This window comes from Caretta caretta, chromosome 1, assembly GCF_965140235.1.
Source record: "Caretta caretta isolate rCarCar2 chromosome 1, rCarCar1.hap1, whole genome shotgun sequence".
Lineage (NCBI taxonomy): Eukaryota > Metazoa > Chordata > Testudines > Cheloniidae > Caretta > Caretta caretta.
In genome coordinates this window covers 103,382,970-103,406,017 of record NC_134206.1, presented here as the reverse complement: position 1 = coordinate 103,406,017, position 23,048 = coordinate 103,382,970, and the positions used below count along the sequence as shown (strand labels likewise).

The 23,048-nt window shown below is 40.8% G+C and overlaps 1 protein-coding gene across 2 annotated transcripts; it reads right to left on the bottom strand.

The window, feature by feature from the left end:
• Nucleotides 1–1,034: 1,034 nt before the first annotated feature.
• On the bottom strand, nt 1,035–21,964 carry LOC125638660 (protein-lysine methyltransferase METTL21E). 2 transcript variants are annotated; one of them, XM_048854735.2, is made up of 5 exons: nt 21,642–21,964; nt 19,120–19,205; nt 6,843–7,000; nt 3,662–3,779; nt 1,035–2,700 (listed from the first exon to the last, which is right to left on the bottom strand). In XM_048854735.2, exons 2-5 carry the CDS (start codon nt 19,187–19,189, stop codon nt 2,297–2,299), a joined length of 750 nt encoding a protein of 249 aa, XP_048710692.1. In that variant the 5' UTR covers nt 19,190–19,205; nt 21,642–21,964; the 3' UTR covers nt 1,035–2,296. The 2 variants fall into 2 exon arrangements, with proteins under 2 accessions (XP_048710692.1, XP_074985808.1); XM_075129707.1 differs by lacking the exons at nt 19,120–19,205; nt 21,642–21,964 and adding an exon at nt 7,635–8,652.
• Nucleotides 21,965–23,048: the final 1,084 nt, after the last annotated feature.

Here is a 23,048-nt window from a genome sequence, read left to right as displayed (position 1 = left end):
ACTCTAGGATCACCACAACGTCCCTCCTTGCTGCCTCCTGCAGCTGAGCTGGCCCATCCGTCAAGAGCCACTGTGCTCTCTAACCACTGGGAGAATAAAAGCTCAGTTGTCGGAGAAGCAGCATAGCTGAGTGGACCAAGTGCAGGACTGAGAACAAGGGATCCTTACATTCTAATACAGGTTTTGTCTTAGACAAGGTGCTTCATTTCATCCAGTTTGACCCAGGAGTTCTGTTGATTAAGGCATTTTGTAAATCAGAACAAACAAGTACTACAGTTCACACAAATGCACACAGAAAGGCTGTGTTAGGTGAGGGCCTATCAACCCCCAAGACTCCAGGTTAGTTGAACAATTGTCCTTGACAAAACTTTTCTAAATGATGATAACTCTATGCATGGACCCCAGCACAAGCAGCTGGGGTTTGCCTTTCTGCACAGTTAGGCTGGAATTGACCTGAAGATCTCATACATACTTACTAAGTGATTCAGGAAATTTGGTAGGATCTAAAAAATCCATATAAACCTCCCTAAAACAAAATCCTCTGGTCAATTCCGAGCAAAGCTGTGTGGTCATCACATACAGAAATTTATTACAATTAAAGAACAGGACAACAATTTATTTGTGGGAGTGAAATTACCCAGGGTATATTCTTGACTGACAGACAGCTGTGTCCCCTCAATTCTACAACCTAGGGTGCTTTTTACACTGCTTTGCTGTGAGAGCAACAACTCCTGGTCTGCTCACACACAGAACATAAATCACTCCCAGCTATATTGTATAAATGCTATAGCCAGCCACCCATGAATTACACTGCAGGGTAACACCAGAAAACTCCCAGTCCCAGACTTTGCCCCAGAAATGTGTGTCTTATTACTGCCTGGCACCCTTCTGGACAATACAAGCTCATATAAAGTCTATCATTTCATTAATAGAAAGTGATACGCACAAATCTTGCCATCGCAAATGAAGTTTTCCAAACACTTCAATCCAAGCACACTGGTTTAGATAAAATAAGTTTATTAACTACAGAAAGATAGATTTTAAGTGATTACAAGTAATGAAGCATAAGAGTCAGAACTGGTTACAAGAAAATAAAAGGTAAAACGCAATTAACATCTAACTTAACAAGCTAAATTAATTCAAAGCAGAGGTCTCTCTCACCACATGTTTGAGCAGTCTTACGGTCTGGATTTCAGTTGGCCAGGATTCTTTCCCCTCCCCAGTTCAGTGTTACTTTCCTTGTCTTTCAGGTGTTGTTGATTTCATGGGTAGAGAGAAAGAGAGGAGTATTTTGAGGCATCTGCTCCCCTTTCTTATGGTTCTCTTTTATTTTGAAAATTATCTCCAGCTGAGGTTCAGAAGACAGAAGATCTTAGGAGATGGGAACCTGCAGCTTTTTATTTGCCAAGATGTACATTTCTTACTCACACCCTTTTTCCTATCAAAGAATGGCAGCTTATCCAGGTGATAGTTCATGTGATTTTGTTGACACCTGGCTGAGGCGTCGATTTGCCTTTTGTCTCTGAGGGATTGGTTTGTGCCTTCTTTTGCAGACTTGGAATATGTCTCAATAAATCTCATACAGTAGAGCCTTATAACTCACATACAATGTTGTCACACACAGTTTACCAGGACAATAATGATCAGTAAATTATGAATTTTCAAACGATACCTCACAAGGCATACTTCATACAAAATGCATTACAGTTTTGTAAAAAGGTGAACACAGGGATACAGACAGTCACAGTGGGCCTTTCCAAAGATGCTAAGCAACTTTTTTCTATTATCTGCCCATAATTAAGCATGCAAAGTAAGTCTTTTTGGTCTCAAGCTACCACAATGAGGCAGTGATGCAAAACATTTTCTTGAGGGCAATTGTTAGTATTGTTGTGCTCTCAGAGCTAGAGGTCCACAGTGGTCTATTTTGAGAAAGGCAAAGCTCCAAGGATTTGAGAATTTTTTTAAAAGGGAATTGGTAGTATGCTGCACTATTCTTACGCAAGACCATTTGTTAATGTTTATAACATGAGGAAGAGGAGCCACTTGCCCCAAGGCTGTGAGGCTCATAATCACCCTGTGTAAGAGAAGGCAAAACGGTGGTGGGAAGTGACTCTCTTCTGAAGGGGACAGAGGCATCCATCTGCTGCCCTGACATCCCAAAAGGCATGCTGCTTGCATAATCTACAGATGTCATCAAGCATTAACATGGAACCTGTGAAAAAACTCAAACTCCACACACACATACACACACACACACACACACACACACACACTTTCTAATACTCAAGTTGGAACATCACATCATCTTCTTGCCTTTTCTCATTGCCTTATACAATGTTATGTTTAAACTGGGAAAATTGGAAATTACCTCCAGGTCAAACAATTCCTGAAATCTGCCCATAAATTGGTTCTCTTTGTCCAGCCTGAATCTCATGGCCCAGAGAATAACAGTGTTGTCCTGACACAAGTGATGGAAGGTAAGAAGCAGCTCCTTCAGGAAGGGATGGTAGTACACAACATCAGCAGCCATGATGTAGTCAAACTGACACAAAGACTTGGGAAAGTTTTTTTCTAAATCAACTCCCCAGGACAGTTCTTTAACCTGGGGCTGATGCTTACACTTCATTTTGGTATTTTTGAGAATATTGTACTGAAGGTTTCCTAGTACTTCAGGCAGGTCCGTGGCAGTTACACGTGCACCTGTGACAAAAAACAACCACCACAGATTAACCCTTGATTATACTTCAAGAATGAAGAAGAAATCTGTACACAAAACCTACTTGACAAACAATTGCATTCCCAGGTCTCTCCCATATATAGGTACAATATACCTGTAAAAAGCCTCCTGGGCATTTCATTACACTAGACATGTAAATTAGGTTTCCACATCAAAAAAATACATTAAAATATGATCTTGTTCTGCAAAGTCAAAAATGATATCCTGGGGATCCACCTTTATGGGGTCTTTATATCAAATCTGCTTGGTATACAAGTCAAAAGATGGGGGGAGGGGTTTCTATCAACCATGCAAAGTCAGCCAGGATCTGAGAATCTCCTGGATTCTTTCCTTCTCATACAGTAATAAAAGATACTGCAGACTAAATTGTGTCCTTGGCTACATTGCAAGTGGTTAGTGATTCGAGTTACTGTTAGCAAAGAACGGGCTGTCAGGAAAGAAGATAGAATGGACAATGCCAGGACAGCAAGCTCAAGGATACGTTTCTTAAAGAACAGGTTACAAAACTGAAAACAAAAGTGACTTGGGATACCAGGAAGGGGTTATTTAATAGTCAGAAGATAAACTGCTCTTGTCAGAGGTTGTGTCTGAATCCAGCCTCTTCTATATGCCTCTGACCTCCTGGTCTGGTAGGAACCCTAGTTCTCACAGCACCTAATTTCTGTCCTCTGTTTAATACTGGATGGCAGTCACATCTACTGTAGCCTCCTACAAGGCATTCTAAAGTGAGGACAAGTAATTTTATGGAGGTAAAAGCAGAACTGGCTTCCAAGTTGGCTGAAAACCCCAAAGAATTCAGTGTTTCTTCCTCGGTTTTCAACATTTTAGAGGAACTGAACAACTTACTATACGCTCCAATAGTAATCAATAGTCATCTTAGTTTCCAAAGTTTCCAAACCCAGCAAAGCAACAGCCAGCACTTACCAAGTAAAGTGGCTACTATGGAGACCAGCCCTGTTCCAGCTCCAATTTCAATTACACTTTTATCAACCAGGCTGTATTGTTCAGCATTTGTTTCCAAAAAGTGACATAGAACAAGAGCCTGCCAGGGAAAACACAAGAACATATTGAACACAAAAAAAAAGAAAGAAAGAAAGAAATACCACTCTGTGCATACATAAAATACATAGCTATATGAGCACTGACCTTTCTGAATATGAATTACAAGAAAAATAGCTTTTTTTTAAGTCAAGATTTTATGTAATTTATTTATTTCACATCTATCTAAGCTGAGTAAGTCCAACTGCACAGTAATAAGGCACATTTTTATCTCAGCTCTCTCTTGCAATAAAAGATCACCCTTTATCCATTACCTGATGCAGAGATTATATCTTTTGCCTCCAACAGAGCCTTCTGCTGCCTAATTTGTGGAACAGCACTATTTTTCCAATCACAGCCCATCTGAATAATACCACCTTGCACTTAAATAGCTTCTTCCATTCCAGATTCTCAAAACACTTCACAAACATCATACATTTTTGTCCAACATCTCCCCACCTATCTGTGTGAGATAAAGAAGTACTGTCATCCCCGTTTTGAGGGGGCATGATGAGCCTGAAGCACAGATTGCTGAAGTGACTTGCCCAAGCTCACAGCACAAGCTTGTGGTAGGGCTGGGAACACAACCCATGTCTCCTGACTCCTATGCCTGTGCCTCAAACGCAAGGCCATCACTTTCTGATAGAAACTGAGAACAATGGGAGCATAGAATGAACAGATGTTTCGTCAGGACCAGGAATGATTGCTGGCAGACTGAGATATACTTCACCCCCAGCAGAGGGAGGGGAATCAGTGATTCTGAATCTCCATGTTTCTGTGAGTTATCTGTTGGACCATGAATATCCTTTAACATAACAGTTTTGGGGTATGATTCCCATGTGTGTCACTGGGAATTTTCAAAAGACAACATTTCAGTTGTTCTTATTTATATCCTTACTGAAAAGTTTCTCTCAAGATCTACATTAGTTGCTGTTTACTATGTTGATTCCTAGTCTATGGGAGTTGGGGGCGGGGGGAGAGAAAGAGATCACATTTGTAGAGTGCCTTGAACATGCATAGATTAACACAAAACTGATTTATATGTATTCTGATTTATATGTATTTAGGTTGGATATTAGGAAAAACTTTTTCACTAGGAGGGTGGTGAAACACTGGAATGCGTTACCTAGGGAGGTGGTAGAATCTCCTTCCTTAGAAGTTTTTAAGGTCAGGCTTGACAAAGCCCTGGCTGGGATGATTTAATTGGGGATTGGTCCTGCTTTGCGCAGGGGGTTGGACTAGATGACCTCCTGAGGTCCTTTCCAACCCTGATATTCTATGATTCTATTCCAAAGAAGCTTCCCTCTCTCCAAGCAGGTTGGAGGAAGCCATTACTAATTATTATTTAAGAGCCTACAACATGCTTTGGCACTGTACAAGACATATCCCTAAAGACAATCCCCCTCCTGAAGGGACCAAGGCTCGCAATCGTCTTTGAGCTATATAAGCTGCAGAAATATGCCAAAATAACCCTGGATATAGAGTCACAGATTTGAAGGCCAGAGGAACGCCTGTGGTCATCTAGTGTGGCTTCCGGCAGAACACAAACCATAGAATGTCACCAGTAATTCCTGACTGAAATCCAATAACTTCTAGCTGACTTAAAGCATACATTTTTGAAAGGCATCTCATTTTGATTTAAAGACTTCAAGTGACAGAGAATCCACCACATCCCTCGGTGAACAGCTTTAATCATTAATAACTGTTAAAAATCTGTCTCCTCGCTTCTACTTTCAAATTGTCTAGCTTCAGCTTCCAGATACTAGCTCTTGTTATGGCTTTGTCTGCTAGGTTAAAGAACTCTTCATGGTCTTCTCTCCATGTAAGCACTTACAGACTGATCAAGTAGCCTCTTAACTTTCTATATCCCTCCTTACTCCCCTAACTTATACGCACAAAATGGCTGTCAGTAAACCTCATAGATCTGTTTCAGAGTAGCAGCCATGTTAGTCTATATTCGCAAAAAGAAAAGGAGGACTTGTGGCACCTTAGAGACTAACCAATTTATTTGAGCATAAGCTTTCGTGAGCTACAGCTTCATCGGAATACTACCTGAAAGGTACTACCTGAAAAGGGTTCCAAAGAGGATGGCTCTAGACTGTTCTCAATGGTATCAGATGACAGAACGAGGAGTAATGGTCTCAAGATGCAGTGGGGGAGGTTTAGATTGGATATTAGGAAAAACTTTTTCACTAAGAGGGTGGTGAAACACTGGAATGCGTTACCTAGGGAGGTGGTAGAATCTCCTTCCTTAGAGGTTTTTAAGGTCAGGCTTGACAAAGCCCTGGCTGGGATGATTTAACTGGGAATTGGTCCTGCTTCGAGCAGGGGGTTGGACTAGATGACCTTCTGGGGTCCCTTCCAACCCTTATATTCTATGATTCTATGAAAGCTTATGCTCAAATAAATTGGTTAGTCTCTAAGGTGCCACAAGTACTCCTTTTCTCATAGATCTGGTGTATTCTACATGATATTTCAACTCACTACTGAAGCAGAAAGCACTACTTCCATTCCTCATCTGAAGACAGGTTTGGGCAGAAGTTAAAAACTATTTCCAAGTTCAGGTAAAAGTCAGATGACAACTTTGGGTAGAAAATTCCCAGGTCCCCACGAAAAACAGATATAATGGTTACCAGCTCTTCTGGTCTCCTTGCAAGAGTAATGACTTTTAGGAAGGCCACTTTTTAGTGGTCCAGAATAGAACAAAATAGTTCTTTCCCTTGTTTCATTTGTAACAGGTTCAGAATGAAATGAGGGGCATTGACCCAAAAGTTGCTGAAAGCACAAAAACTGAAAAATGATATATATTTCCCTTTATTTAGTCCTTCAACTGAGGGACAAGGGAGCCCTGTGCATCAGCAAGTTCATGATTAATTCTGTGGATGTGTGGCCAGTTCCCACTTGCACACTGCTAACATAAAAGATTTGTGGGTTGCAAAGAAGAGGCAGAGAAAATGCAGAACATTTCCCTTGGTTTTACAGGACTAAGCAACAGATATGGAAAACAACGTAAAGGGCTAGAGTTTTTAGGGGAATAAAAACCAAGAATATTGCATAAATATTGTACCGATGGCCAGACTACTGCCCCATAACATTCAGTGGCTTCTGTAATTTTTATCTCATGGTCAGCAAAGTGAAAACCTTCCCAGGATATGTTAGTTAGAACAGCAGGAGAAAAACGCCTTCTCATGATTTCTGCAACGGTCTGTTCATCTTCATTTTTACCTGGAAGTAAAATAATAAAGATCATATAGGTTATACAGTGTTGTAACAAAACTGTGACATAGAAGCAGAATTGATTGATCACAAAGATACTGGTTTATAGAGACAGGCAGCTCTTTAGCTTGCAATTTGGCTTATACCTGATAGTGGAAATGCATTTTACAATAAATTGTTTGGTATGATATGGTCCTACTCTCTATGGTAATACTACTATTAACAACTACAACATAGGAGGAGTCTCCTGGAATATAATTAAAAACTATTTATACAGCTCACATAATGCATTTCTTCTCCTTGTTGCTGATGCAGCTGGGTACAGAAAATATAAAGTTAGAAAAAAGTGACAATACCTTGTTCTTAATTTAAACAACACAATAGGAAGTATTTTCAATTGCTGCTGCTATGCTCTTTACTCTCATGTAGTTTTGTTTGTGTATTTTTCATTTATTATTTCCTATGCCCTTTTATGGCTTCTAAGAGTGCTATTCTCTTTGACAATGTACAAAAGGAGTTAAAATACCAACTTGAATCGGTCACTGAACATGTGAAACAGAAACCTTAGCAATACACATTATGACAGCTAGGAGAAGAAAGCACTGCTGCTGGCAGATAAGCATATCCCTGCAGCCCACCATACCTTTGTACATAGATTCTTTCCAGTTGGCTAGATCACCCAAATATCTTCCTTGCTGCTGTGTGAAGAACATTTAGGACAGCTAACACAATCGCAGACTACACTGTCAATTTTTGTTTAGTAGAGCAGAAAATTAACCTCAGTTATGTCATCATCACACACTCTGCTGCAGTGGCATTATGATGCAATAGCATGTTTTAATTCTATTTATATATACACATTTTATTTAGATACATACTGTCACATGACTTGCATTATAATCACACTATCATGCAAAATTGATGTAAATATAACCACCATAAAAGGCACAGGAGTTAGCAACATTTTCTACACTGAACTATGGACACAGATTTCAAAATGGGCTCTTATGGTAAATCATCTGGAACATTGGAGCTTCTTGGTTAATTAGTGGAGGGCTAGTTATAGAACAGTGTAACCGATTATTAAACCTTGCGCAGGGAGGCAGAGCTCTTTTCAATCATTCTAATGTCAAATTAGGTGACTTTTATTAGCTCAAAACCTGGAGTAAAAAAGGGGTCGAGTTTCCCTCTGAAGAAGGAGCCAGGGGCAGAGACAGAGGAGTCCTGCAGGAAAAAAACATCGAAAAACAGTTGAGTTCAGAAGTTGTGCTAAAGTTTATTGTTTGTTTAAGTTAACGATAAAGGAAATCCCTGGAATGGGGCAAATTAGACCTATGTGGAGTGTGCATACTTAGTATTCCTATCACTTCTAAACAATCTGTTTAAAAGTAGGTACACTCTGTGAACTGTCCAATTTGCACCCACACACTTTAAATAATAATAGTAGATTGTTTAAATCAGGAAGCAGTAGTCTTAAAATTGAGTAGAGTACCATCCCTCAATTATTAGCACACTTTAGATATACTGTAAGACAGGGGTGGGCAAACTACAGCCCACGGGCCACATCCGGTCCATCAGACCTTTTGATCTGGCCCTCAGTTCCCACCAGGGTGCAGGGTCGGGGGCTTGCCCGGCTCTCCATGGCTCCCAGAAATCAGCCAGCATGACCCCCCTCCGGCTCCTTTGCACTATGCAGAGGCATGGCCAGGCAGCTCTGCGCCCTGCCCCTTCCACAGGCACCACCCCCACAGCTCCCATTGGCCACAGTTCCCTGCCAATGGGAGCTGCAGGGGCAGCACCCGTGGACAGGGCAGCGTGCAGAGCTGCCTGGCCGTGCCTCTGCATAGGAGTCGGAGGAAGGACATGCTTCTGAGAGCTGCTTGCGGTAAGCGCTGCCCAGAGCCTGCACCCCTGAGCCCCCTCCCCCATTCCCCAATCCCCTGCCACAGCCCTGATCCCCCTCCCACCCGTCAAACCCCTTAATCCCAGCCCAGAGCCCCCTCTTGTACCTCAAACTCCCCAGCCCCGGCCCAACCAGAGCCCACACCCCCAGCCAGAGCCCTCACCCTACTGTGCCCCAGCCCTGATCCCCCTCCTGCCCTCCAAACCCCTCAGTCCCAGCCTGGAGCCCCCTCCTGTACCCCAAACCCCCAGCCAGAGCCCTCACCACTCCCCGCACTCCAACCCTCTGCCCCAGCTCGCAGTCCCCTCCTGCATCCTTAATGCCTCATTTCTGGCACCACCCCAGAGCCCGCACCCCCAGCTGGAGCCCTCACCCCATCCCGCACCCCTACTCCCAATTTCATGAGCATTCATGGCCCGCCATACAATTTCCATACTGCAATGTGGCCCTGAGGCCAAAAAGTTCGCCCACCCCTGCTATAAGAGATAAGATGAATTCATGCAATTTCTTTCCTCAATAAATTCTTAGCTAAGAAAGCGTCCCCTCATTACCAGATAATTTGCTGCAAGGCCTGATCAAGATGTCTCTGTTGTATTGGAGTAGTGAAGGCATTGGTGCAGTAATCAGGTGCCCACTCCAGTTTTGCTTGCAATCAATGAATTCTCCCCAATAAGTAGTTGTTAATATTTTGCACTTATAGACTACCTTTATCCAGAAGATCATAAAGTGCTTTATGAACATTAATTAAATTCATATCCTTTTGTGAGTTAGGACACAGACACTTCACCTACTATTGAAAAGCAGCAATTTTGGGGAAGGAACGTGGCATCATTCAACAGCACATAAAGTGGAGGAAAAGAAGTGAGGACAATTAAATTGAAACTGTAGGAGGAATGTTAATAAGCAAAAGTTACGTATCCAAGTTGGAATGTGACCAACACAATGGGATTAAATGCCCCGCCTATACAGAATCTGTAATGATTATCAGCAGACAGATAGCAGTTTTATGTCTCATCCATGGGACATATATACAGCAGCCAAGCATTCTCTGTATACTTTGCTGGTAGACTAGTACGGCACTGATTCAGATGCAAGAGCACCACCCACTGACTCTCCAACATCACTTCCTCAGGAAAAAGTCCATAACCCCTTCTAAGTGTTGATCTAACCTAACCTTACTTAACTTTTGATGTCTGATGTGGCAGACAGCAATCTTATTTACCCTAAAGTGATATCATCTTGTGCTGTGACCTTAACTCTCTCAGCTGGATAGACCTTTTCCAGCTGACATGAATACAGAAACCCAAGACTTCCAATTTGCAATGTAGGATGTGACCTGACAAGGTTCAGCTCTGCAACAACATATTCAACCTGTTACAGAAGCTACGTATTCTCTCACCCACAGAGTTAATTCAAGCCCTGTACTTCTAAGTATCATGTATCAGTGCGTGCAGCTCTGGAACTGCAAGCAGTTCCTTCAAGCACTACAATCTTAGGTCTTCTTAGGTTTGTAGAGCATGACACGAATACCTAGACAAACTGGTGACATGGCCATTTTCTCTGGGGCAAGTGCTATTTCAAATGAAAATATACAAGTATATAGACACTTGAGGCTCTCAGTAGAACCACAGTTTCTAATGGTTATATTTATGATGATGAGCCAATTCAACACACAGACTAAACTTTGAATGTCAGAGCCCATGTTGAGCCCTAAACAATACCACAAAAGCTCTATGATAGATGGGCCTAAAATTTCAAAAGCAACTAGCAAATTTGGGTGCCCCATCTGAGCTATTTAAAATGGGCCTGATGTTCAGAATGTGCTGAGAATCCATCCTCTGAAAACCAGGCCCCTTCCCTTTCAAGTATCTCAAATTGTCCTAAAAACGGAGCTCTGAAAGTCATAATTTAGGTGAAGATAACACCATTATTTAGCTGTATTTAAGTATTACTTCATAATAAACTTGCTCCATTTTATATTTTAAGCGTATTAATGTCTTTTGTGGTTTTCTCGGACTCAATTTGATGGCAATGTTGCCCTCAAACTACTGAAGGATGAATGCTACCAATATATGCTGTACCAGTGCTGTAGCAACAATTTAAAGAGTTTAGGCGGAGATGGAATTTGCAATCCAAGTTAGTATTTTCTTTTCATAAATTTATTTTGGGGGCTGAAATTTATCATGTTGAGATGCAGCCAAGCAGCAACGTGCACATGTGGAAAGTTTCCTATAAATTCTTATGTCCATTTTTGAATTATCACAGTGGGAAAGAGTATTTTTCAGCAGTCAAGAAATTTGGGTTTGGATAACTCAAAAGCAGGTTTCCTTAAAAATTTCCAACTTTGCATATAAGTGTGGGGAATGGTTTTTTTGTTTTGGCTTGTCTGAAGAATTTGGGTTTGAAATAACATTTTGGAGGTTTGAAATTAGCGGACTGCATTAGCAAAGTATTGTTTTCTGACAATAGTGCTTTCATCTTAAAGCAATTATGTAATTTATTCTTTATTTTCACTTCCAATAATAGTAACTCTCCCAATTCTAAAGGGTGGGGGGGGGAGCACAAGGGAGCATTTAGTAACAGTCAGGGGTAATCCTCAAAAGCTATTATTCATTTTGAATACACATGTCAAGGTTCCTTCCCCACTCTGAACTCTAGGGTACATATGTGGGGACCTGCATGAAAGACCCCCTAAGCTTATTCTTACCAGCTTAGGTTAAAACTTTTATCTTTTGTCCTTGAACCTTTATGCTGCCACCACCAAAGTGTCTAACAAAAATAACAGGGGAAGTGCCCACTTGGAAATCCTCCCCCCAGCCCCCCCAAAATATCCCCCCAAGTACTACACCCCCTTTTCTGGGGAAGGCTTGATAAAAATCCTCACCAATTTGCATAGGTGAACACAGACCCAAACCCTTGGATCTTAAGAACAATGAAAAGCAATCAGATTCTTAAAAGAGAATTTTAATTAAAGAAAAAAGTAAAAGAATCACCTCTGTAAAATCAGGATGGTAAATACCTTACAGAGTAGTCAGATTCAACACATAGAGAATCCCTCTAGGCAAAACCTTAAGTTACAAAAAGACACAAAAACAGGAATATACAGTCCATTCAGCACAACTTATTTTATCAGCCATTTAAACAAAACAGAATCTAACGCATATCTAATTAGATTGCTTACTATCTCTTTACAGGAGTTCTGACCTGCATTCCAGCTCTGGTCCCGGGAAAAGCATCACACAGACAGAGAGGACCCCTTGTTCTCCCCCGCCCAGCTTTGAAAGTATCTTGTCTCCTCATTGGTTATTTTGGTCAGGTGCCAGCGAGGTTATCTTAGCTTCTTAACCCTTTACAGGTGAAAGGGTTTTTCCTCTGGCCAGGAGGGATCTAAAGGTGGTTAGCCTTCCCTTTATATTTATGACAACACATTTTTCAGATATTATTTATAGACCAAAGAGATTCAAACTATCAGCAGATCTCTATTTCCATCCAGATTAGGGCCCACTCCTGAGAGTAGTGGAGTCCCATTGAGCTATTAGCACCTTTCAGGATAAGGGGCGTGATCTTGCAACCCCCTTACTCTTGTGAAAAGTCCCACTGAAGCCAATGACCACTAAGGAACTCCTTACACATGCAAAGGCTGCAAGACTGAGACCCAGAGTCCCACAATCTTTGTGCCTGTTTCACTTTATCTTCTTGTCTGTACCTAGTCCTATGGGTCTTTGAGAAACAAGGGAGGGAATCCTCAATTATTCATACCCTTGTCACCTCTCAGCTGGACTGCAGCAATGCAATACACCTAGGCATGAAGCCTTCAGTACTTAGGAAACTCCAACTGATCCAGAATGCCACAGCTCATCTCTTCAGAAACACAGGCTACCATGAACTCTTCAAACCTGTCCTCTGCTCTTTACACTTCCAGTAGAACACTGAATCAAGTTCAAGTTCTCAGTCCCTATCTTCAAGGTGCTCCACAGCCTGGGGCCAAGGTATCTAAAAATGCCTAACACTCCAGGATGAGGACCATAGTCTACAACTTCACCCCTCAGTTACAACAGAACTCTCTACCATAAATGGAAAGTTCATCCATGCTGGAGACAGAACTTCAGGAAGGACTGGTCCAAGCCTGTGGAACATATTCCCCCAGGAGCCCAGGACCATCACAAACCTCATCACTTGCTCTAAGTGCAAGGCACATTTCTTTGACCTACCTTCTCTAACAAGCACGTGTGTGTGTGTGTACGTACACACAAAAAAAAACCAGTAAGTGTTCATGTAATTAAAGACTATCATAATGCATGTGCACAAGGGGCCCAAATCAGGGTTGCACAGGCAACCTTCATTGTGGCATTTCATGACTTTTGCATACTTGACTTGAAACCTTAACAATGTTTTTAACGTATTTTTGTGTGTAATTGCCCAGGTTTTTAAAAAAGCAAACAAACAAACAAAATATCACACAGCATCATAATGACACCCAAATAGATCATCGGCAACGTTGGAACCTTTAGATCCAACTTCATAGACCTCTGCCACTTGAGCTAACAGAAGTAACTGATACCAGTAGCAAGTTGTTATCCCCCATGTGGACCAGCACTAGAAGGGGGATAAGGAAGCAGCAGGGGAATGGTTAGACTCTGGGATTTTTGGTTCCATTCCAGGCTTGAGGGGGAGTGTACTTTAGGGCCAGAGTCTTTTGCCCATTTCCCTCAAGATATACTCAGGATATATCCCTTCTGTCTCTGTAGATATATCCCTTCTGTCTCTGTACACCAGTCCTCTCTCTACTTCAACACTGGCTCCTTATCCCATCCCATTCTCCTCACCTAGTCGGTCTCAGACTACACTCCTCAGGTTTCTGATCCCAGTCATTCCTAGTCTCATCCTTCCAGACTCCCCATCCACCAGCCCCACCTATAATTTTAAAAAATTCCAAAACAAACACTCTACTGCAAATACCCCTCTCCCCCAGAGGGAAGATGAGAGAAATAATGTGACAGATGATAGTTACACTGCTTAATGGACTTCTGAAAGGTGCTCAGATGATATTACTGGGATGAATGTAGTATAAGAATCTAGATAAAACAGAACATTAACCATGACCTTGACAGATTTGAAAGAGCCCTCAGGAAGAGCCTTGCAGACTACTTAAATATAGCAATTGTTAGACAACCTAGCAGTGATTATCAGAGTGTGTAGAACACTAAATCCTTCCACTCCACTTAACACATGTTAAGAGTAATGTGCTACTTTCCAAGAATATGAAACAAAATATTTTTCCATAGAATAAATTTACCTAGAGACTATTTGACTCGAGTTCTTTGGCTTTATCCTTTATAGGGCTTGCCGGTAAACCAGTATTATTGCTATTAATACCTGCAAAGGGGGAGAGGGAGGGTATGTCTGGAAATATATAATCAAATGCATCTGTGTTAATTTTGAAGACAAGACACTGAAATACAGTAATTGCACTGCATTTATTTCTAGGTGTGGGACTTCTTTATTCGCCATGAAAATCAACTCGAGACCCTATGTCAATGTAATAGAATGCTTGAAACTTTATACACACGGATGTAGAAATTTAAAGGCATGACTCCCATAGCAGCTATAACCCTTGCACAGATGGCATCTAGTGAGCTAGACTGTGCCTAGCCCTGATCTGGTGCCCAGAGTAGGGGATTAATCCTCTCCCCTTGTATCCTGGTACAGAAATCAGACAGAATTTCGATCCCTCCTGCCCTGCTGCTGACGGACCAGAGCTAGCACCCCCAGCAGCATAAGAAAAAGCTCAGTAATCTGGTCCCCACCAATTTTCCCCAACTGGTAGTTAATTATACTTTGCATTTTCAAAGCACATTTTAAGCAAAGGTTTTCCAGGTGTTTTAATTCATTTATATCTGATATAAAACTACTCACGCCACCTTAATGCAGTAAGGCAAGAGACACCTCGCTCACCATTGAAACAAAGCCATCTCTAGGGAGGAACAAATGACAACAGCATAGGAAGAGGATGAACACCTCCACAGCAGATGGACACTCCAAAGGAAGTGTAGGTAGGCAAAACAGAACTGGGACAGGAACTGGGACAGGAGACTAGATCTGTCTGTCTGTTTCCTGCCCCAGTTCCTTGCCCAAGTCCCCAATCTGTCTGTCTCTCTGTCCACAGTCTTCAGTCAATCCAGACACTCCATTTTCCCTGTCCCCACTGGCTCCCAGTCCTAGTCTGTTTCTCCAAGCTCCTCATCTAATCTGTCTTTTGTCATAGATGTACAGGGTGGTTTAATACCCCAGCCTTTATATAGTCTCTATGGGTGTACTTCTATTATTTTCTAGGCCTCAGGTACAACTTTTTGCAAGGGCAAACCATGCAGTCTCACAACTCTGAGACTCAACTTGCGGAGTATGGTATCTGTGTACTTGCCATGTGTCTCTACAGCGAGTCCAAATGAGTTAAGACTCCTGGTAAAAGCTGTATTCATTTAGGGAGCAATGTAACCAGTAAGTATTTGCAGCAATGAAGGGCATCATTTTCAAAACAAGCCAGCATTTATTAGTCTGCTGGCATACAGTCTTAGATTAGCATGGAAAAGTCAAGCTTCAGTCTTTGTTTATAGTGGCAGGAGCAACTGACCACGGAAATGTAGACCTCCTGTAGTCCATCTCAGTCTCCTACTCCTCTAGACTCTGACCCTATGTGTCTATCTCCCTGGTCTCTCTGAGCAGAAACCTGTCAGCAAAACAGAACCCAGTGTTGGAATTCAGAAGGAGCCACAGCCTTGCCCCTTCCTGTGCATTTGTCAGAGGAGTTGAGCCAGCCACAGGAGGAGCACACACCTTTTGAAAGGATGCAACGATCCATATCCTACTTCTGTGGGCTTCCTGAGGCATATCAGTCATATTGCCTCCAGGAGCTGGTCTGGCACAGACCTGCACCCTTTGCACAACACAGTCCATACATAGCAAGTTAAGTTATTAACAGGTAGATTATAGAAAAGTAGTTTTTATTAAACACAGAAGGACTGAGACAGATGTTGTAGGATATCAGAACTTTGCAATTCTATGCTTTTGTACATGCAAAAACCAGCACCCCAATGCTGCATTCCTCCTTTTTTCCCCCTCACTTCATATAAATGAACATCCAAATTTAGAAAAGAACAAAAATCTTAATCATTTCATGAGTCAACTCTGTAACAAAACACAGTGTATTTTACCCAAGTGAATGAATGTACTTTGATGCAATCAGTACTGATTACGTCTGAAGAAATTTGTTAGGAAATGACCGACACCTGCTTACTTTTCTGAATTAATTACTATTACACTGAGTTCTGCACAGCACTTACTCTTTTCTTTTGTTACGCTGAACTTTTTGTAAGTTGTCGCCCCCAATGTATTATTTGTACCACAAACATCTATGGAGCCCAGCCAAGATTGAGATGCCACTGTGTTAGGCACTGTACAAACAGAGCAAGAGACAATCCCTGCCCCCAAAGAGCTTACAATCTAAACTGACACAAACTCAGGGTTGGGAGGAAGGAAATATAACATATATGGGTTTCTCTTTTCTGCAGAGTTAACTTGAGTCTTGCTCCTAACTTGAGTCCCATCCACACTTTACTGGAGCATGGTGGTCCTTTTAACTTCAATTGGCTAGCCAGACAGGGACATAGGCTACTACATGAGTTAGTACAACTCATCAGCTTCTAATGCAGGGATCGGCAACCTTTGGCACGCAGCCCATCAGGGAAATCTGCTGGCGGTCCAGGACGGTTTGTTTACCTGCAGTGTCTGCAGGTTCAGCTGATCGCAGCTCCCACTGGCCACGGTTCGTCGTTCCAGGCCAATGGGGACTGCGGGAAGCAGCGGGGACCGAGGGATTGGTCCTGCTTTGAGCAGGGGGTTGGACTAGATGACCTCCTGAGGTCCCTTCCAACCCTGATATTCCATGATTCTATGAAATATGATGCCACATGATAGAAGTTCTTTTTTCAGTTGGCTTGTTTAAAAAAATCTAGGAAATTACACACACAAAAAAAATGTTAAAGGATCATTAAGGTTGCAAGGTCAAGCACTCAAATATTAGAAAACCCCAGTATTAAGGTTGCCTGTATAATCTTAATTCATTGTATGCACTACAATGCAGTCTTTTTAATTACACGGTTACATGCTATTTTTTCCACTCTGCTCTACAGGTGGAGAAGGGCTAGCCTGTGATGTTGAAAACGATTTTGTCTGTATGACCCATGCTTCACTTGTTGCAGAAGTTGGAAAGTGTGTAGTGTATGAGGCAGGGGATTACAGGAAGAGAGGGAATGGTCTCATGGTTAAGGCAATTGAATGCCACCCTGGAGAACTGGATTCTCTCTCTGCCTCTGCCACAGAGTTCCAATGTCGTGCTGGGCAAGTCATTTAAATCAAATTTTTCATGGATGGTTACTAATTGTTGTTAGTATATAGGCCTGTTTGTTAGCCTGGGATAGAATTTGGGGTTTGACTTTTGAAACTCTGATATCCTTACTAATGCGTGAGAACAAAGAACAAAGACACTGTGTTACATCTGCCCACAAGCAGATGGGGTGAAAAGAGAAGAGATGGAGTCAAAAGTGTTCCAGGGTATGGTGGAAGTGTAATATATGAGCATATACTGGAAGGCTGCCTGGCTCCTCTCTCAAGTGAGGATCAAGCAACCAGTTAGGAGTGGAGGCATAAGACACACTAAAAGCCAAAGAAAGGCCTGGTCATGTCCAGGGCACAACCTCGCTCCTTACCCGTCTCATGGGATACAAAAAGAGGTGGGATGAAGACCCCAGACTCACAACCCTTCTAAATGGAACATGACCATAAGTTGTAAGGGGTAGGACTAGGTATATTTGGGCCTGCTAAGGAGGAAGAGGTGGGAATGGGGAACAGTGACACAGGCAAAAACTCTGCAGCGTCACTGCTGGGAAGGGAGACATGGGGTAAAGACTCTGCAACGTCAGAGCTGGGAACGGAACACTGGGAAACAGACTCTGCCAGCATGTAGAGCTATGGATATGCTTGCTTGAAACTAACCCCAATAAACATTGCATTGCCTGAACTTCAGACTTCTTGTCTCCTGTGTGACAAGAACCAGGGGAGGGGGTGAAGGGAAAACCCTCTAACAATTGTGTGTTCCTCTTTTTCTGGTTACCTAAGTTGAGGTACCCTGGGGTCTGATTTACAGAAGTGCTGAAAACTCATAGCAGCAACAAATGTCTATGGGCACTGAGCTTTATATGTTCAAAGTGCTATTTAATGGTAGGACCTGATTTTTCACAGTATTTAAGTATCTCAGATTGGGCACCCAAAATTAGTGGATACTTTTGACCTCAATCTCCCTGTGCCTCAATTTCCCTTGAGTAAAATGGGAATAATACCACTCCTTGATCTCACAGGGCAGTGTGGAGGTGTGTATCGTGAAAATAAATTTGTTAGTGTTTGTGAAGCATGCAGATACTGTAGTGATTAATACAACTGAAAAGACACATGAGGACATTAATAATTGTTTTTAAAGCAGGGTTTGAATTTTGTGCAATAAAAAAAAGGCATGAGACCACACACTGAACAGTGAGGAGAAAGCAAATACTGAATAGCTGCTCATTAAGTGCACACCATCCATTCACCATGACTAACTTTCAGTCTTTGCTATAAATTAACATTTTGAAAACTTCCTTCGCAGCCAGTACTCAAAAGTTTTGATGTGTTTAAACCTAAAATCTGAGATTAACTTCGCTGTTTAAGGGTCTTTAAAAAAAAAGTCACAGGGCCTGCAGCCACAAGCTTTGTGGGAGCAAAGCCTGATCCTGCTACTAGTTTTATGTGAAGATCTCTCAGGATTAAGTTGGAGGCAGTCCAGACTGAAATTGAGCTTGTAAGTAATTCATTTTGGCTTATTGACATCCCACATAGAAACTCGACATTAATATCCTGAACTCTGGCAACAACTTCATTCACTGGAACCAACCAGAGGCACTGCTCTAAACTCTGGTGGGAAGCTGCCAGGGTTTGCGAGAGCTGCCATGGCATAACATTACAAATTTCCACTACAACACTGCAATAACACTATTGCATCTTTATGTTAATGTTAACACAGTTCGTTAAGTGAAATGAACATGAAAATACCTCCTGGAAAAAACGCTTTTCCCTCCTACTTAACAACCTTCTCAAGCATAACAGGAAAATGAAGCAGATAAGAAAAATAAATTACCTTCCTTGTATTCTGGTTTCCTTGTTAATTCAGCCGATATCAGATGATTACATTGTGATGGTATGTCCATTTCATGTGATACAATACTGGACAGAAAATATACTTATTAAAATATCAAATGGAATATTATTTATTTAAATATATACATTATGTGTGAGAGAAAGAATTTTGTGCGTAAAAAGGTGCTGGAAACCAAAATTCTGCTTAGGAAAAATGGCTGAGGCAAACAATGAGGAATACACAGTTAAGATTTGCAGGGAAAATATAAAGGTGGTTTTAAAAAATGAGTTGCTATTACCTAAAAAGGATAAGATGGGGTTTTAAAAATATCATCGGGCTGGCAGTATGAGACAAAGTAGGGACCAGTAATGAAATGACACAAATGACTGCGGTGATTCAATTAATGAAACAAATGAATCACATACTGAACTTGTTTCAAATGTTTTAAACAAAATAAATAAATAAATAAATTAACAACATAAAATAAAATAAAAACTAGGGATGAACAATTAGAAAGAAAGGAAGCACTTGTAAAAATTATTATTAAACAAATAAAGGAATACTTGGAAAACCTGGATATATACAAACTTGCTTACCTAGATGACATGGCTACCTAGGCAATTAAGAAAATTAGCTAATGAATTTATTGAACTATGGAAATTATTTCTGAAAAAATCTTAAAGAACTGGGGAGATACTGGCAGGATGTAGACAAGCAAATATTGTACTGATTTTCAAAAAAGTAAAGAAGAGAGTGATCCTGGCAATTATAATCCTATAAATAACTTCTATCACTAGTAAAATAATGGAATGTCAAGAAAAAAAATCACTAAATATCTAAAGGAGCATGGAACAAAGAATAAATCTTCTCAAGCAAATCTGATTTTTTTATTCTCAAAGAAAAAATAGATTAAGGGAATGCAGATGATAGAAATTTGGGGTTTTACTGAAGGATTTAATACTATTTTATTAAATCTTACTTGAAAATTAATTCAAATGGTCTTGGATAGGAATACGGCTGAAAGACCATAAAAAGTTCATGAGAAATGTATGGCGGAGGAGAAAACTGTCCAGCATAGTATCAAAAAGACTGCCATAAGAACTGGCCTTGCTTAACTTTGTTAATTATCTGGAAGGAGGTGTAAAAAGCATATTAATTAAATTCATACATGATAAGCAGGAAGCAGGAGTTGCAAATGCCATTCGGAACACAGAAATAATACAAAGAGATCTAGAAAGATTAGAAACATAGGAGGAAAACAACAAAATGAGATTCAACTTGCAAATATTCAAGAAAACACTTACCTGAAAAAATGCAACACACACAGACACACACACACACAAAGAACTCAAAACACATATACTCAACAAAAATATTTCACAAAAGTTTGCAATAAAGGCAATGCAATTTTGGGCTGCATATACAGAAGCATCCATGCAAAGAATGAGGTTAATAGTCCCTCTGTGTATGGATTTAGTTCAACTGATCTGAGTATTGTGTTCAGTCCTTGACACTTCATTATCAGATGAATATGGATAAATTGAGAGTTCAGAGAAGAGTAATACAAAAATGATCCAGGGCAGCAAGATTTATGAATAATAGATTAGGAGAACTACAAATGGCTGGAGTGGCTAAGGAATGATTGTGGGCAGCATATGATAATACTATATAAATATTTTAATACCAAACAGGGAGAGGATTAAGTGAGAGGATCTATAAACAGCAGTAAAGGAATAAAGTTATGAAAGTGAAAATATACGCTGAATATTAGGGACAACTTCCTGACAGTAAAATCTATTGGACTGTAGAAGAATTTCCTCCAGGGAGATGTGAATACCCTTTTGCTTGGGTATTTAAAATTAGACTAGAAATTGTAAAATAAAAAACATTTCTGCATTGTTAGGGAGCTGGTGGTGTGTTCAGCCTTCAAATTCTATGATTTTATCCACACAACAGCTACAGATTTGCCCTACCACCGTAGTACTCTATCATTGTTAACCCATACAGGGACAACATAAAATAATCAATTAGCTAATGGACAGGTTAGTAAATGTTATACTGATCAGTTTGTCCTCTACTTCCACAGTGTAGAATGTATACGTTTTCTTCAGATTGTCAGAGAAATGAATATTGTTAAACAGACTTTTAGCACTCTGCATGACAGACAATATTGTTTCACTGCACAACCGTTCTAAACTGCGAAAACATTCCCCTTCAGAGCATCCACACATTTTCTTCTGAAGGTCATCTCCATAATACACCATTATGTGTACTGAACTAGACAACATCCTGCTAGACTTTGAATGTTAATTCATAGCATGTTTAATAGATTTTATACTCTCTTGCTATGATTAACTAAAAGCACTTCAGCACTAATCAGTTCAATGACTAATCTGCACTATTTAATATAAGCAGTGAAAGTAATTCAGATTAATTAGAATGTATTCTGAAAATTGAGGCAGTAAGAATTTCTATGGTGTCCGGCATCTAAAACCTGTATTTTCTTGTATCTATCAACATACCTGAGTCTTTTTCTTGGCCTTCCAATAAAGATGGAGATATAAAGAGATTTATCCACTGGATTTCCCCTGCAATTAGCTCAAATAGTCCCAGATAGAAATGCACTAAAGTGTGTGTTACATACTGCCAACAATCCCCCACCAGAAGACATTAATAAATCCTGACAGCTGCAGCTTGAACAGGAAGAGGTCATATATAGTGCAGTGCTTCCCAGAGAACTTGGTACTCTTACATAAGGGAGGAGGAGATTTCATAACTGCAAGAGGTCTTGTCAAGGTTCCTCCCCCACTCTGAACTCTAGGGTACAGATGTGGGGACCTGCATGAAAAACCTCCTAAGCTTATCTTTACCAGCTTAGGTCAAAACTTCCCCAAGGTACAAAATATTCCACCCTTTGTCCTTGGATTGGTCGCAACCACCACCAAACTAATACTGGTTACTGGGGAAGAGCTGTTTGGACGCGTCTTTCCCCCCAAAATACTTCCCAAAACCTTGCACCCCACTTCCTGGACAAGGTTTGGTAAAAAGCCTCACCAATTTGCCTAGGTGACTACAGACCCAGACCCTTGGATCTTAAGAACAATGAACAATCCTCCCAACACTTGCACCCCCCCTTTCCTGGGAAATGTTGGATAAAAAGCCTCACCAATTTACATAGGTGACCACAGACCCAAACCCTTGGATCCGAGAACAATGAAAAAGCATTCAGTTTTCTTACAAGAAGACTTTTAATAAAAATAGAAGTTAATAGAAATAAAGAAATTCCCCCTGTAAAATCAGGATGGTAGATACCTTACAGGGTAATTAGATTCAAAAACATAGAGAACCCCTCTAGGCAAAACCTTAAGTTACAAAAAAGATACACAGACAGAAATGGTTATTCTATTCAGCACAGTTCTTTTCTCAGCCATTTAAAGAAATCATAATCTAACACGTACCTAGCTAGATTACTTACTAAAAGTTCTAAGACTCCATTCCTGGTCTATCCCCGGCAAAGACAGAATATAGACAGACACACAGACCCCTTGTTTCTCTCCCTCCTCCCAGCTTTTGAAAGTATCTTGTCTCCTCATTGGTCATTTTGGTCAGGTGCCAGCGAGGTTACCTTTAGCTTCTTAACCCTTTACAGGTGAGAGGAGCTTTCCCCTGGCCAGGAGGGATTTCAAAGGGGTTTACCCAATAGTGCGTAATCTGGACAAATTCATAAAAATAGGATAGCATTTACTAAGGCTGTCACTATCTAGGTCATTAAAAAAAAATTTTTAAAAGGGGGGAAAAATCATTCAAAAGCCAAGTATTCTTCAAAACATTCAGGGTCACATTTAACGCAGAGGTCTGTTTTGAAATGCATGTACAACTGCATGTCTAAATTTGAATGCACAATTACTACAACTGACTATAAAAACTGA